Here is a 12,571-nt window from a genome sequence, read left to right on the forward strand (position 1 = left end):
CCAGCCCCGATCCACAGGGTGTGGAAGCTCCACTCCTTGGGGGAAGATGCCAATCTATAGAGCAGCTGCTACCATCAGCTCCAAAGAGCCCTAAGGCTGCCTGATTAGTCCCCAGACTATTCCACCTGCTATTAGGCCATCACACCACCATAAACCTCTTCTTCAAATAAAATTCTTTTCTTACTTCGGAGTGAACAGAGTTTGAGTCTCCCATTCTTGGGGCAAGACCATGCTACAACCTTGGATGTGTTTCTCCCACATCAGTTGGACTCAAAGAGCTCTAAGGTTCCTTACAACTTTAAATCTCTGTTCCTATCATCTGGTTGGGTCAGAATAGACCCTTCCTCCACAGACTCCTTTACATGAAGGATTCAGGGATTCTTCGCTAATCTCCAACAAAGCAGGTGGCCTGTTCCCAAGCTATGACACAGGGACTTATGAGACCCCAGAGTTTGGGTCTACCCTATCCTTCCTTCCTCCCAAGTGCCCAGTCCTAGGAGTGCCCATGTGAGAAGTGTAAGTGTGGGGCTGGCTAGAGCCTTTTCTCCACACCTTGGAGGAAAATGGAGGAGGTGAAGATGATTTAGGGAAACATGAGAGGCTTCCTGAGGTCTTGGGATGAGGGCTAGAAGGGAAGAGGAGCCTGGCTTATCCCCCCACTCCACCCTAAAGAGGAGAATGAGGAAGGAAATGGGCAGCTAAGATCTCACCTCTGCAACAGGGAAGAGATGGAGAGGGGTGAGAAGGCTCACTCAACCTCCGGAGAAGGAAACAAGCAGAAGGGCAAGTAAGAGATGAAAAGAAGGGAGACAGGAAGAGAATTATGCATAAATTGGCCAGTGTTTACCCCTCCCCATGTCTGGCTCTTCATTATTGTAACCTAATGCAGATTAGTGCCTGGCTGTGTCTGGAATTCTAAGAGGGGAATGATGGGCCTGTGCCAGCCCCTTGAGGGCCCACAAAGGTTAATGGAAACATTGGGTGAGTTAGCATTGAGGAAGGCACTACCCCACATCACTTAGTGCAATCAGGCCCCAGAAAGCAGGTGGGGGCTCCCTTGGGCAGATCCAGCTCTCAGAGATGTAGAGGCCTAGGATCTGTACTTTTTTGGTAGTAAAAGGGTATGAATAGTTCTAGAACAGGAGAAAGGCAGGAGATAAGCAACTAGTGTACCAACAAGGAAGAACAATCTGTCTTGGACTTCTTGGCCCTTCCAGATTCAGGACTGTTCCTGAAGGATGAAAAGAGGGAGTTTGGCCATTGCCATGACACCAAGTGTCCCCACCCCATCTGAGCTCTGAGCAGTGAGGTCACGGTCTCCCTGGGCCAGGATTCCAGGCCCTGCTCCCTCTGCCACTAAAACATAGGTGCCCCTTCCTTCTGTCCTGAGTATGAAGCCCAAGGGTTCCTCAGGCTCTGTCTGCTCTGATCCTCCTCCTTCCTATCCCTGTCATGCAATTGTATATCCTGCCTTTACCTTGGGAACTGAGGAAGTCATCAAGCCTAGCTCTGTCCATCTGGCCTTAGCTTGTTCTGATCCAGTCCCTTCTTGAGCTGAGTCTATTGTCCTTTTTGGGACAGAATAGAGATCAGGTAATCTTGCTTCTGTGATGATCCAGTTGGATATTAATAAAGTGCTGTACTAGGGTGATGCCAATGGGAAAGAATAAAGAGAAAGAAATGGGGGGCTGAGTACTTGCTAAGCACAAGAGGGTTAGTAGATGAGAACTGGGGCCTCACTGATGTGGAGAGGATAAACTGAGAGTTGTCCTACCTCTCCCTATATTCTCGGGCCCACTTCCAGTCTTGGTGTTTCTCAAAAAAGGGGTCCTGGTTTCTGAGACTGAGTTACAGACTGCCTAAATAAGTTAAGGGGCTGCAGTTCCCATTTGCTGTTAAACAGGTTGGCCCCAGCACTGGTCACTTGAAGGCTGGTGGAAAGCAGATAAGGGTGAGCCAAGGCAAGAGAATGGAGAGATTGCTTTATCAGATATCAGACATCATGGAGCTTATGCTCCTGACTCTCTCAGCCCCAGCCATGCTCTGGGCTTGGAGGTTTACTCCTCTTCCCTTCCAATTTTCATTTATTATTGTTGACTCCCCTTGCTTCACCCAACTTCCACAGATTGGAGGTACCTTGACCCACTAATTCCAACCAGGCTTCCTAGCCCTTGGTCATTAATTATAATCTGGAATGCTGTGCAGCAGCTCATGGTAGAGTGTGTGCCCAAGCTCCTTTACCACTCACTTCTGACCAAACAAGTCCCCTACATTGTCCCTGTCCTGCAGGAGAGCTCCTTTCTCATCTTGGTCTCTCCCCTAGGCAGCTGTCTATACCTCAATGATCTAGCCAAAGAGGTCTTCCCCATACTAAATATTCTGTTGGGAGCTATTAAGAAAAATTAGAATCTCAAGTAGATATTTTTATCTGGACCCCCTCAAAAGATCAATAAAGACCAGCAGAGCCGTGTATTGACTTTCCTCCCTATCAGGACTACGGGACAAGACAGGTGTGGGATATCTAAGATAAAAATCTGAGATTCCTCTTTTGATTCCTTTCATAATTCTCACCTTCCTTCAAAATGCATTATAGTCTTATTGAAAAAGCTTTGGGCTCTCAGCAATCCAGCAGGAGGGGGGCTAACTCTGTTCCCCTTTGCCTGAGAACACAGATGGCTGGTACGGCCAAGGTCACACCCTTGGCAGGGCATTTTGCCCAGAATTAAAGTAAAATAATGAGGTTCAAAAAATAGTTTAATACCATCAAGGCTGAGAAACTGACGGGGCTTTCCGACCTAACAGAGATGTCCCAGGATTCATTTAAAGATAACACATATAGTTGATAGTTTAGCATAGGTTTTTTTTGTCTACGCCTGGAGGCTTCTAAGACTTTTGTTTTGACTATAGTAAAAATCTTGCTCTCTGTAACTGTGGGAAACTTTCTTGGGCTTTTGGGGGAAAGGGATCTTTAATTTCCTTTATAATAAAGTGGCTACTTCAGTATTTTTTTGAAGTACTATGAGCTAACAAGCCGTGCTTCCAATCTGTTTCATTCTTTGCGTCTGACGACTACCCTAGGCCACTCAGATTAGTCTCTGGTTATAGAGCAGGATCTCTATAATATTCCAGCCATTTCCATGTCATTGAATTTGACCATTTTCTAGACTGTTAACTTTTAGATCCTAATTTTGTTGTCCAGGAAATCTGAATTCTAATTTACAACTCTTACTAGATTTTTCTCCTTAAAATTTCACAATTTAATTTTGTATTTCACATTTAAGACTTCATCTTGATTATTCATTTTTTAAAATCTCAAACAACAGAGAACCAAGGAGAAGGCCATATGTCATCCATCAAATATCTACTTTCAAGGTAGTGATCTATGATATCTTGGATGGAGGCTACTGTCAAATTTCCTTCAATCCACTTTGGATATATTTGGTATAGCTTCAAAGATGCAAAGTACCACCTCCCAATCCTCTACCTGGATAACCCAGACACCAAAGCTCAGAAGAGTCTAGCATCTGCCTGCCCTCCCCAAGAAGGCTAGGATGTGGAGGATATTTTACTGAGTGCAAGTTTCCTAATTTTGTTGTTCAGGGACTCCGAATGCTAATTTATGACTACCTACACACCTACCACCTCCTTCTCCTCATCTCTCATAATCTCTTCTAACAATTTCATTCACATACTAGTTTTTCTCCTTGAAATTCCATGGTTTAATTCTGCATTTCACATTTTCCTAGTGAGCAGTTCCTGAAGAATTTGGAATGCTAAATGCAAGATCTGACAATAAGTGACTCCTTGGGTCTAAGGGCATTTATAGAATCTTGAAGGTCTATAGTCCCAAGAAGACACATGCAATTGCAAATTGCATTGTTTTTCTAGAAAGTCAAGATATCCAGCTTCTGGTTCCCTTGCTTATTGTAAGTCAACTAATACTTCTCTGTGCAAATGTAGAAAGTCTATACAAAACTTGCTCCTGAGACGTCAACCTCAGACTCTCTCCTTGCAATTCTTCATGATAAATGGCTCATTCCTCACTTTGCAATGCAGTCACCCTTGTGGACTATTACCTTGTCATTTGGTCTCAGAAGCAGGATGACAAAACTCAGCTGAGGATCCAGCTGGTGAGTGCATTTGGGGTGTTTTCAAATTTTAGTTGGTCTATTCCTCATGTCCCATTCATGGCTCTCTCCTGTGGCTGTAGTTCCATAAGTCTTCTGTTTCAGATTCTGAAGAACATATTGGGGACAACTTAGCAATGCTGTCACGGACCTCTATTTTTTTTAAATTATAGGCTCCATCCCTTCCGAAACCTCCAATCCATCTTTTCTAAAAAGGGACTCCAGAGCCAATTTAAATGTAATAATACAGCTCCCATTCCACTTGTGATTTAGGAAACAATAAAGCTCTTTTACTGGAGATAATAACTTGCTGCAGTTTCCCTTGATAATGGAATTCTCAAACACCTTCCTAAGACCTGAGATGGTTCCTATCCTTAGCTGATGGAGGCAAGAATTCTGTGGAAGGCAGTCGGAAAGAAGACCACAAAGTATTATTGCAAGTCTCTGTAATGATAAGGAATTGACATTGAAGCAAGAGTCAGGTTCTCACCCTACAATCCCCCTTTGCCACCTCTTCCACCTTCTACTGCAGGCTGTGCTCCCTCTTGGATTTCTGGTCCTCAGCAGCACTGGCTTCTCTGGTGGCTACCCAGTTAGAGATTTAGAGTGAATCTTTTACTGTTGGACCAAGGGTACAATTAGAGTATGCTTGTGAACACCTCTAAGGTTCCTTACAACTTTAAATCTGTTCCCATCATCTGGTTGGGTCAGAATAGGCAAAGAAATGGAAGTTGTCAATTGTGACTGTGACTCCTAAAATATATAATAGCTAACACCTATATAGTGCTTTAAGGTTTACAAAGTACTTTACAAATATTTTAACCATACAACACTGGGATGTAGGTGCTATTATTGTCCCCATTTTACAGGTGATAATAGTTATCATATAGAGGTTAAATGATTTGTTTAGGGCCCACAACTAGTAAAGGTTTGAGGCTGGATTTGAACTTTGGTTGTCCTGACTCCAGGTCCAGCACCCTATCCTCTGCACAATCTTCTACCTCTGGTGATAGAATTCCAAGGGAATTCTAAAGTTCTGAGTCACATGAACAAGATGGTAGACTATACAGTTCTCTCCAAACTCCATGACCTCTCAAACCTCTCCAAAACAAATAATGCATCAAAGATAAGCAACTTCAGCTGTCCCTGTGATCTGGGACCCTCAGAATCCAAAAGAATGGTTATGGTAGCCAAACAAAGGCCATTTTTTTTTAAAACCCTTACCTTCCATCTTGGAGTCATTACTGTGTATTGGCTCCAAGGCAGAAGAGTGGTAAGGGCTAGGCAATGGGGGTTAAGTGACTTGTCCAGGGTCACACAGCTGAAAAGTGTCTGAGGCCAGATTTGAACCTAGGACCTCCTATCTCTAGGCCTGACTCTCAATCCACTGAGCTACCCAGCTGCCCCCTAAACAAGGGCCATTTTAAATTTTTTTTTTTTTTTTTTGTATTTTAAACCCTTAACTTCTGTGTATTGACTGATAGGTGGAAGAGTGGTAAGGGTAGGCAATGGGGGTCAAGTGACCTGCCCAGGGTCACACAGCTGGGAAGTGTATGAGGCTGGATTTGAACCTAGGACCTCCCGTCTCTAGGCCTGGCTCTCAATCCACTGAGCTACCCAGCTGCCCCCTAACAAGGGCCATTTTAATAGAAGGCCAAGACCATAAAGACTAGGTACTAAGGCTTGAATGTGTTGAGCCCAACAGTAGATCTAATGCTGCCTCTTAAGAGATGTAAGCCTTTTTACCACCTCACACCTAGCAGATTGGCTAAAATGACAGCAAAGTAATGAATGTTGGAGAGGATGTGGCAAAATTGGGACATTGATGCATTGCTGGTGGAGTTGTGAACTGATCCAACCATTCTGGATGGCAATTTGGAACTATGCTAAAAGACTGCCTGCCCTTTGATTCAGCCATAGCATTGCTGGGTTTATATCTTAAAGAGTTAATAAGGAAAAAGACTTGTATGAAAATATTTATAGCTGCACTTTGTAGTGGCAAAAAATTGGAAAATGAGGGGATGCCCTTCGATTGGGGAATGGCTGAACAAATTGTGGTATCTTTTGGTGATGGAATACTATTGTGCTCAAAGGAATAAAGAACTGGAGGAATTCCATGTGAACTGGAAGGACCTCCAGGAACTGATGCAGAGTGAAAGGAGCAGAACCAGGAGAACATTATACACAGAAACGGATACACTGTGGTACAATTGAACGTAATGGACTTGTGTACTAGCAGCAATGCAATGACCCAGGACTGAGGGACTTTTGAGAAAGAAAACTACCCACATTCAGAGAAATAACTGTGGAAGTAGAAACACAGAAGAAAAACAACTGCTTGATCACATGGGTCAATGGGGATATGATTGGGAATGTAGACTCTAAATGATCACCCTAATGCACATATCAATAATATGGAAACAGGTCTTGATCAAAGACACATGTAAAACCCAGTGGAATTGTGTATCAGCTATGGGAGGGGGGTGGAGGGAAGGAAGAGAAAGAACAAGAATCATATAACCATGGAAAAATATTCTAAACTAATTAAATACAAATTTTCAGTTAAAAAAATAAGAGAGATGTAAGCCTTTTGAACTGGAAGGAGACAAAAAGAGGAAAAACCAAGTGATTCCAGTTCCAAGCGTCACCTTTTTAAATGTTCTTAAAAACAAAATATTGAAGCTATATCATATTGAGGGTCCTTGGTCTCACATTTGCTGTTTTGTAAAGGAAAAATGCTTGAGTAATCCAAGCCCCATATTATGAGGCTTTTCCCATGTGGAAAAAGTTAATTCATGCCTGAAAATGTAGCTGGCAATATAACTTTCATCAGATGCTAACTCAGAGTTAAATGTGCTTTTGGAAGCAAGCTATCAAGTTTCTGGGGCAGTTAGGTGATGCAGTAGATAAGAGTGCCAAGCCTGGAGTCAGGAAGCCTAGAGTCAAGAAGACCCAAGTTCAAATCTGGCCCCAGAGAGCTGCTAGCTGTATGAACTTGGGCAAGTCACAACCCCATTTACCTCCAAATGAGCTGGAGAAGGAAATAGCAGAACATTCCAGTATCTTTATCAAAAACCCTAAATGGGGTGACATTTTGATATGGCTGAAACAACTTAATGACAAGAAATAAATCAATTCAAAATCTTGTCATTTGGGAAGCCCAAGGAGGAGAGCCTTAGAGTTGGAGGTTACTGTTCTTGGCAGTTACTGAAAGGCTATAATCCCAGGCAAATTGGGTGTGTGGAACATGGACACAGTAACAGGCCGTTTACGGGGCTCGCACTATCCTGCAGAGCAGTCATATTGGCGGTCAGCCATTCCCTTCAGAGGCTGCTCAGTTCAAAGTATTAGCTAGATGAAGTGGCTGTTTCCACATCCATTCTGGCTGGGAATCCTCTGTAAACAATGACATAATAGTCATCAGAAATACCTGGTTGCTAAAGGGGTGGCCAGTTAATTGAAAATTACCAATTCTAATTATGTGATAAGTGAAAGACTTGTATGGAAGTCACTGATTCTATGGTGTTAGCTGTATTTTATACAGTAGTAATGGTAGATAGTAGTACTGTTAGACATATACTAGGTAGTGAGCTCTCTGAGGGCAAGAGATTGTCTTAACCTCTGGTGCTCTTAACATGAGGTACTTAATAAATGTTTGAGTCTTGCTTAAAAAAAATAAAAAAGAATTCATTAAGGTAAATCTTTTCTGTCACAGTCCACCTGGCTGCAGTTAACTAATTATTCAATGACTTTCTGATTTGCCACCCAATAAACATCCTCTCAGTCCTCTTTGTGACTTCAAATTGGCCAAGCACACCCTACCCTGAAATGGACTTCCAACCTGTGTGACCTTGGGCAAGTCACTTAATCCCAATCCCTGCCAATCTTCTGCTTTAGAACTGATACTTAGTATAGATTCTAAGACAGAAGGCAATAAACCCTTACTTAAAAAAAAAAAAAAAGGCTTCTAAGACTGCCGACATCTTCATGGAATCATGTGGGCAGCCCCCCCTCCAAACAGATAAGAAGCCATCAGTAAAAAGCTTGATGAATGCCCTTTTGACTATTATAGCAGACTGCTTGCCATTTTCAAAAAGCATTCTGGCAACCCTGACCAGAAAATTCGTTACAATCAAAGCTGTCACGAAGTATCGTCAGTCACTGGCTTCCAAATAACTGTCTCCCACAGTGTTCAGAATACCATGATGGTGGTGGCGAAGAGGGAAGCAAGGCCATCATTGAGGTCACTGAAGCAGCAGCCTCACTTTACAATAAACAAGGGGAAGGAAAAAAGAAAAAAGGGAAACAAGGAGAGGGAAAGAGAGGGAAGGAGAGGGGGAGGAAGATGAAGAAAGGGCAGGCATAATACTAAAAAGTCACCATTTTTTAAAAAAAGAGAAAAAGGAAGAAAAGTACTTGAAAAAGATTGCTTGGCTCATCTTCAGTGACCCAACACATAACAGTGACAAGGGACCCATTTGATTTTTGCTTTCCCTCCTGGTCCCTTGACAACCCTCTGTGCTCCACCCCCATTGCTACCATTGTTCTGGGGGTACCAAGTTTTCTGATATTGGGCAATTCATTATGTGCTTTCTTGATGCTTGCCTATGGAGGCCCTGACACAGCAGACAAGATGTGGACTATAGATATCAAGAGGACAATTTCCAGCTCCCTTCTTTCCTACTGTCTCTGTATAAATGGGGTCCCCTAAAACCAAACATGCTTTTTTCTTTGGCCATCTTGGGAAAGGATTTCCTGGGCAAAGTAGATGCTCTGATACCATGCAATGCTAAAGGTGCCTTCCTTGGTTTACCAAATTCTGATATTCCTACCTTGATGGCTATTACTCTGAGTGGACCTCAACTATAGCTCTTGTTGCTGTTAGGCCCTGTTTTTTCTGGCCAGGTTCCAATTTTTTTCTCTTTCCCTAACTTCTCCACTGTTCCCCTTACCACTTTCTCCCTTCTCTTCTCTAGCTTTATTCCATATGCATCTCATACCAAGGCCTTTTGGTCCATATTGGGAGCTATCTTTCACCCATATTCCTCCTGAAAATCCTTTGATTTTCCCCAGTGAACCCTAATTCACTCCTGCCCACTTTGGCGTTTGCTGTTTATTGTTGCACACGTAGTCAAAGAAGGACAAGCTCAGTAACATTAACAGATATTCATCTGCCCCTGATTTTTCTTCTTTGGTGGCAAAAATCTTCTCTGTTGCTGTTACCTGCCAGCAGTAAGCCTTGGAAAACCCATATATGCCTAAGTAACTGGCCTTTTTCCCATCTCCAAATACTTTGTTGATCTGATCCCAGCTGATCAATATAATGATGTGCCAGCTCCACCTGGCTCTCTAGTAGGTGGCCTGAAATGTTCCCTTGCTGGAAAGCAGATGCCACTATGGTGACCAAGGACTTTTCCTTCTCCAACTTCCAGGTGATCGAGTGGGGCTCTCTAACCATTTCATTCCTGCAGTCCTCCATGGCAATAACCAGATCTGTGAGCTCCATGTTTATCTAGCTCAGAAAAGCATTTCCTTCCCACCATGATTTTCCACTCCCCGTGGATTGGATTCTGCTTTCCTCTTTGGCAAGGGAAGGGTCCAAGACTGCTTCCTGGATTTGTGCTTCCCACACTACTTCTTGTGAGTGATGCCTGGGGAGCAGTGGGTGCACTGACTCTTCCTTTTGATTGGCTGATGCCCTAAACAAATGGATTAATCTCAGAGTATCCCTGACTACCTTATTAATGAACAACCGCCCAACTCTGGTAAACTACTGACATAAATAAAGCCTCTTATTTTGGGATATGTGTTCAAATGTTCCTAATACAAACTGATGCTTTCAGTAGGGATATTGTGACAATCCCCAGATTTCTGGTGGCCCAGGCTGTCCTAGATACAAAAAACGTCTCAATATAAAGCCTGTGATCTTTGGGAAACCAAAACAATGTCTAAGGAACTTTCCTTTCATGAGCTAGCCACCAACTGCACCATTCCCATATTGATATGTTAAGATGGTCTTCTGTGTTAAGACAATGGCATAGGCCTAAAAGTTGTTAGAGTAAGTGGAAATAGATCACTATAAGACTTCAGAATGTGATCTGCAAGAGAATTCTTTACTGTCTATCCTGATTAACAATAATTTAAGTACCCCTACTTAGTACCTCACTAGATTGTAAAGACAGGAATAACTCTCCATTGTCTACTTTTGAATTGAATCAACAAAAGATTAAATATCCTACTTACTACTAGGTGAGAAGCTAGTAAGGTACCTAGAGAATTCACACCCTTAGAAATTCAATCAGCAGGGAATCTGTGAATCTTTTTGATGAGAACTTAACCTTCAGAAGGTGAGAAGTCGATCAGTGTCTGGACAATTGGGAAACTGTGATTGGCCCCTGGGAAGAGGGGAGGGGACAAGAAGTCACCCTAAAAAGCAAGCCCCAAACTCCTTCAGAGCAGATTGTCTTTGAGAAGATAGTCTGAAGAGATTGTCTTCTGGAGATAGTCTTAGATAGTCTTCGAGGGAGCTTCATTGGAGACTACAGACTGAATTGTGGACTCGGAGCTCAGCTTCTACTTGGACTCTGACTTTTGGACTGCTTCATTGGGTGAGTGAAAGGCTGACCCCTTTCCTAGCTTCTGGAGAGACCAGCTTCCATCTTGGAGGAGGCAATGTGGTTACTCACTACCAGCCTTCCTGGTTGAGAGCTAATTAATCTCTCCCTGGATTAAACAGACCTGGAGTAAAAACATTTAGGTTGATAAGATAGATAACTTCTCTATCCCCCTCACATTTTTTTATTGTTTCCTCTCTATTTGTAAATAAATTTCTGATTCAAGATATAATAAATACTGGCAATCACATAATTTCATATAATCAATCAACCATTAATTTTAACCTTTACAGATCATGGAGGGTATCTGCTATTCCCTTCCACCTCAACTATATGGAACCCTCATCTAGCTGCTTTAACAGTATGAGACAGAGTTTAATAAAAATTCTGGGGTTTCAAAAAACAACTAACATGTAGAAAAAATGATGTGGCTTCCCTAAAGTGGCCTGGCCTATGCTCTAATGAGATAATACACCCTCTAGGGCTATGTGTAGAAAGGATTGGACAAAAAGATGGATAAGAAGAGAGCTATCCCAGATAGCTACTTCTTGGAAGCTTCCTTGAATGAGACCCAGAGCCTCCAGGAGAGTCTTTCCCATATATGGGGGTGCTGCAAGCACTGAGGCCTTCATGTCCTGAGCAACAAAGGCCTTTGGAGAAATTCCCTTATGGTCTGGGCTGGTCTTGTGAGATAGCCCTGTGACACTTTTCATACTACAAAATCAGCTCTTCAGAGCCATATAAGCCTAGCTATGATGCAAGCCTCCAAAAAGGGAGGGCTGGAGTGATTTACTTCTCTTCTTTCAAGTTTAAATAAAAAATCTTAAGATCCAGAAAGCAAAGCAAGTCACAGCTCTCCCAAGATCACATACATAATCTAGCCTCTAAGGCAAAACTTGCCTCCCAAGCTCTGTATCTTGACCAATAGCCTGTTCCTGACAAGCATATAGGAAAAGGAGAGCTGGGAACATTTCTGACCTATCCTTCTCGACAATAATTATGAGCCCCTTTCACCAGGTCTACCTCCCCCCATTAATTTTCCAAGATTTCTAGAAAACACAATTCCTAGTGTTTTCAGAGCTATTATTCCCAGAAAAATGACTGTTCATGAGGGACAACCCTAGGCAGTGAGATTTTTAGCATTTTAAAATCTGGATTAGGAAACTGAGGCCCAGAGAGTTTAAGCAATTCCCCAAGGGTCAAACAAGTGGTAGGGTCAGGATTTGAACCAAGGTCTTCATTTCCCTGGCCCTGTGCAGACCAGCATCTTTGGGAAGGTCACAGAACATTTTGTCTCCATTAGGTATTTTTAGAAGACAAAGGAGAGGGGCAGCTAAATGGCATAATGGATAGAATGCCAGGCCTGGAGTGGGGAGGACCTAGGTTTAAATCTAACCTCAGATACATAATAGCTGTGTGACCCTGAGTAAGTCACTTAGCCCTGTTTGCCTAGCCCTAACCCTTCTCGATTAGAGCTATTAGGAGGACAGAAAGTAAGGGTTAAAAAAAAAAAAAAAAGACAATAAAAGCTGATTTCTGGGAGAGCTTGCTAAGGAAACAGAAGGCAGGTCCAAGCTCGGTCTTCCTCCCATGTTTTCCTACTATCACAAGCTTGTCTTATCTAAGCGAAATGACTCAGAAATTGCCGCCCTCACTTCCCTCCTGGACCACTTACACACATTACCAAATGGACTCTCTAGGTTGCAGTGACCACTTTGAGGCAGGAAGCCCCACTACTCAGGGTGGACGTGTCCTCCATGTTCCTAGGAGAAGCTGTAGCTGCAGAACAGGTGAGGGCATAGGCAAAATAAGACAGTGCAACCCCAGGCA

General features: G+C 42.9%; 1 protein-coding gene across 1 annotated transcript in view; it reads right to left on the reverse strand.

The window, feature by feature from the left end:
• Positions 1-9,633, reverse strand: part of LOC123252500 (neurophysin 2-like) — a 49,378-nt gene extending 39,745 nt beyond the window's left edge. The window contains exon 1 of the mRNA XM_044681796.1: positions 9,469-9,633. Coding sequence (XP_044537731.1) covers positions 9,469-9,633 — 165 coding nt within the window. The remainder of the gene's footprint in view (positions 1-9,468) is intronic.
• Between the last annotated feature and the right edge of the window lie 2,938 nt (positions 9,634-12,571).

Source organism: Gracilinanus agilis, chromosome 6 (genome assembly GCF_016433145.1).
Source record: "Gracilinanus agilis isolate LMUSP501 chromosome 6, AgileGrace, whole genome shotgun sequence".
Lineage (NCBI taxonomy): Eukaryota > Metazoa > Chordata > Mammalia > Didelphimorphia > Didelphidae > Gracilinanus > Gracilinanus agilis.